Genomic DNA, 4,702 nt, shown 5'->3' with positions numbered 1-4,702 from the left:
TTATTATTATTATTATTATTATTATTATTATTATTATTATTATTATTATTATTATTATTATTATTATTATTAGTTAATTCGGCTTTTAAATAATAGGTGTGAGTGTCCTACATGCAGTAGACAATATATAAAAACAATATTTTGACTATGTAAGGTCTTACCCATGGGATTGTCATATATCTGTAATGACACGTATCGGCTATACAATTGCACAGTAGTAAGATTGCTATATGTATTCAATTTGAACATCTCCGATTAGCAGACTAGTAAATTGAGGAGACACTAGAGACAGATAACGATAGCCAGCCAAGTAAGGTCAATACTGAGACGATTTGATGATTTTTAACTCCATTTGCTCCAGTTAGTGTAGTTAACATGGCGTTTTATTTTTCCATACACACTGTCCGACTATACTATCTGTATAGAACGTAAAATACCTGTACAAAGTATTACAAATAGTTATAGTGTACAAAATTCATAAATGAAAACCTCAGTTAACACTGTGTCTACTCCGTGATTCTTTCCACAATGGGGCTACAAGTTAAACAGCGTCATGTCACAGTGCTGGGCATATCTTTACAGGACGTAATATATCTTCTCTCTCTCTTCTGAAGCAAACCATGAATAATAATAATAATAATCTCAGCTGCTATATATATATATATATATATATATATATATATATATATATATATATATATATATATATATATACATATATATAATATATATATATAATGAGTGACGTGCCATTGAATGGGTGCTCCCCTTGTACAGGTCAAAAACATACAACACCTGCTACCGCTTAGGATAGTCCAGTGCTTAGCTGTTTGTTATTATAAGAGCAATAAAGAGACACAATTAAAAAAAAAAAAAAAAAAAAGTTTAAGAAGGGTTCGTGTTTGTTCATTGTACAGGAGTCTGAACCCCGTGATGTGGCGGGGTGTCCCCGTAAACATCCTCGGTGCCGGGGAGAGTTCCCCCGGGAGGAGTCATCCTTTTCTCCTTCTGTCTTCTGTTACAAAACCAAACCCTGACCACCTCCTTCTCCAGCTGAAGACTGTCTGCTAGTGAAGTGATTTCCGGGGCTGCAGGCTTTGGGCACTTTAAGAAATGGCTCTCCAAAGCCCCCTTCACGCTTACCTCGATAGAGGTCCGCTTTTTCCTCTTTCTCCCCTGCGCTGCTATCTTATCTAGGCTGGTGGGGCTCCCAGAAGTGGAATCGGCTTCCTCCAACCACTTGTTCAACAGAGGCTTGAGTTTACACATGTTCTTGAAGCTGAGCTGCAGGGCCTCGAACCTGCAGATCGTGGTCTGTGAAAATACATTACCATAAAGCGTACCTAAGGCTAGTCCAACGTCCGCCTGGGTAAACCCCAGCTTGATTCTCCTCTGCTTGAACTGCTTGGCGAACTGTTCTAAGTCGTCCGAGGTTGGGGTATCCTCATCCGAATGGTCGTGGTGGCTCTGATGCTGTTGGTGCTGATGCTGTGGCTGCTGGTGCCCATGGTCACTGAGATGCGGGCTGTGATGCTCTTCGTGGGAATCTCTTAGACCGTGGTGGTGCATCCCTTGACCTGTCCCCTGAATCATGTCGTTAACACTGAACCCGGGTTGTGAGTAGATTAAGCTCTGTCCGTTAGATGTTGCCATGCTAGGGATGTGAGCTGCTGTGGTAGTCCTCCATGTCCTTGCATCATGATGGTTCCCATGCGGCTGGTGCACCAGATGAGGCGGTCTTGCCTGATGCTGCAAGCCGCCTGAATTGTGCAGATCGTCCCTGACGGTTTGCACTGTGGGTTTGATGTCCTGCTGGCTCAGGGGGCTGGTGGACCAGGTAGCCCCGTCGCCGTGTGACAGAGCTGTTATCCACTGGTGAGCGTGGCTGAGAGGATGCCCATTGCTCTGCAATGTATAATCGCTTTGCAATAGTGTTTGTGCATCTCTGTAAGCCGTCCCTTGCTGCATGCTCCCGGGCTCCGAGTGCACGATCGAGGAGCTGGAGGTGAGAATATTGTAATGATTAGACGCTGTGGTCGCCATGACTCTCTGAGCCGGACTGATCGCTCTTGTTAAAGGAGCCGTGCATTTGACAGTTACTTTTTGCCACAGGCGTCTCCCAGGCTCATGGCCAACTGGACGCAACGGCGCACTCCTGCGCTCCTCCCCGGCTCGCCTTCTATTGGCTCAAAGCTCTTTAATAGACGTGGTTGCCCCTACCAACCAGAGCCACAACCTCCGTCGATTGGCTGCCTAGAATTATTTCCAAATCTTCTCCATTCATTCTCACAGAAGAGCAAGTGCAGCAGCATCTTAGAAACAGAAGCTCAGAAGCTCAAAGGGCTTAACAAGAAAACCGAAACAGGAACTTTTTTTTTTTTTTTTTTTTTCAGGGAAAGTAAAACTTTAAAGACAAGTATGGTGAATTGGAAACTAATTTTAAAAAGTGTAGGCTATTTTTTTTAAACTTTTTTATTTTTCATATTTTGCACTGAGCCACCTAAGTCGACGGAATAACATTGATTTCCTTGAATTGTTGAAAAAAGGTTAGCATGCGCCTCTGCATTGTGTCGAACATGCATAATGGATTTATTTGAGCGCAGCTTCCTCAAGGATAAAGCAAAGGTAGCAAGTGATATCTGTCCTGCTTGGTGTTGCCCCCGTGACAGCACAAACCCAAGAACGACGTGTGTTTGTTGTATAGGTTAAAAACAAATGCTAACTCAAGGCTCTGACAGTAAGAAGTCGAAATAGCCTACAGAGGTAGCCATTGTTGACTTTAGTGATATCAGCACATGCTTTCTTTAAAGTGCAACAATGCAAAGATAACTTCTCTGGAATATTTATGAAATTCTATATTTAAATGCCCGATTTTTAAAGAAATGTATTTCTACACAACTTATTATTTATTTTATCAGTGATTCAGACTTTACATGCGATGCTAATATATGTGTTTCCCTACTTATGCACAGAAATGTTGCTCAAGTACAACACGCGAGTTAAATTCAATTTGCGCTTCGAGAGAATACAATTGAAAGTGGCACGACTCATGTATCAGATCATTCTTTTGTTTTACACCATCAGTATAACACACACCGTGCCCCCCCCATTTTAAAACCCAGATCACTTGGAGAGTTTATTGGAGAGACGAGTCACATAACCATACCATCATGAAAAGCGTGAGGTTGGGTGAAAGACTTGTGGTAGGCTGCTTCATGGACAGATGCAGAACTACTATCAGTTAATTCTCATTGGTGTTTGAGAGACACACTTCCTAGTCTGGCATTGGTTATGAGTACGCTTGTAACCCTAATGTCAGCAAAATTGTTCCAAAATTGTTCTGCAGCGTACACGTTGAAAGTATGTGAAGGGTAATGTAACATTTTATGTTATGTAATATTGTATTACACTCAAAACTGACTTTTTGTAAATTCATTAAAATAAATAAATGATGATTAATAAAAGTGAACAACGCAGTAGATTACACCGGTTTAGTTAATGTTTTTTTTTTCATTTTTTTTCATTTCCAAATTCACTATAGTTTTGTTGGTTCTCAGATTTTTAAACACTAATTTCATATTAATTATGCATTTTTCATGCTGTTTTTCATACAGGTTATATTTAGTTTATGATTTCACTTATGGTCACATTTATAGGTTTGAGTTTGCTAACTAAACTTTTGGAAGAATACTGCTTTTAAATCTAATGATAAACCAACCACTTATACAGCACCTTTATTGGAAATAGTGAATGAAGTTAACTCCTTTAAGTATTCGGTACACATATGCTACAGCTTTATTTTTTAAATGTTATTAATACTGTTATGTTTTCTAATAACCTTTAAATTACTCCTAAACTATTTTCTAACTGTAATAGTTTGTCTGATTAGATTTTAATTACTTATATCAAACCCAGCAGAGTACATATTATGTAGTTCTAATATCTAGCCTCATATTGAGCAGTTGCATATAACCCCCCCACCCCCTCCCTTGTTACTGGTTATTTAGATTGATTTTATTTCTGAATCATTAACTATAATTGATTTATTGTTTGTATTGTTTTTAATTGTCTGGTAATAAAATTCACAAAGTAAAAACATCGCGAATCCCAGGTCAAGACAACAATGTACCGCATTGTAAGATGTACACATTCAATTAAGAAACAATTAACAAACTGCTGACTAACACTTGGAAAGGGATTCGCTGCCTGCTGTTATTTTTACCGCTAAAGTTCTGATTGAGTGCTGGAAGTAATGAATGACACCACAATAAAATTCCAAACCTCCTTTCACGGAGTGGGGCATATTGGTAATTTTGTTTAAAGCTGTACATTTTTGTTGTTGTCTCCACCTTACAGATATTGTACTCAAATACCAAACGTGAGTATACTCTAGTATGCAGTGGCTTTTAACTGACAGCCCTTCATAACATCTCCTTTATTAAGCATTAAGAACTGAGAATAATGAGCCTATGTATACTTATAATATATATATATATATATATATATATATATATATTATATATATACATATATATATATATATATATATATATATAATATATATAGTAGTTCAGGCGCTGTTTATTTGTAGACTGTATTTGTTTATAATCAAACACATCATTTTATACAGGTTGCTTATATTACATTTATGTTTATGTATTATGTTTTTTTTTGCCTGCAACATAGGCCTACAGTTATGTTG

General features: G+C 38.2%; 1 protein-coding gene across 1 annotated transcript; it reads right to left on the bottom strand.

Annotated features, from left to right (window-relative positions):
• Nucleotides 1-756: 756 nt before the first annotated feature.
• On the bottom strand, nt 757-2,142 carry LOC121315335 (POU domain, class 3, transcription factor 2-like). The gene has a single exon (XM_041249368.1). The coding sequence runs from the start codon at nt 2,041-2,043 to the stop codon at nt 907-909; it is 1,137 nt and encodes a 378-aa protein (XP_041105302.1). The 5' UTR covers nt 2,044-2,142; the 3' UTR covers nt 757-906.
• Between the last annotated feature and the right edge of the window lie 2,560 nt (nt 2,143-4,702).

The sequence above is a fragment of the Polyodon spathula genome, chromosome 5 (genome assembly GCF_017654505.1).
Source record: "Polyodon spathula isolate WHYD16114869_AA chromosome 5, ASM1765450v1, whole genome shotgun sequence".
NCBI classification, from domain to species: Eukaryota; Metazoa; Chordata; class Actinopteri; order Acipenseriformes; family Polyodontidae; genus Polyodon; species Polyodon spathula.
This window is presented reverse-complemented; position numbering and strand designations above follow the sequence as displayed.

Excerpts from the sequence above, each read along its gene's own strand:
- LOC121315335 (XM_041249368.1), bottom strand. The coding sequence starts at position 2,043 with ATGGCGACCACAGCGTCTAATCATTACAATATTCTCACCTCCAGCTCC.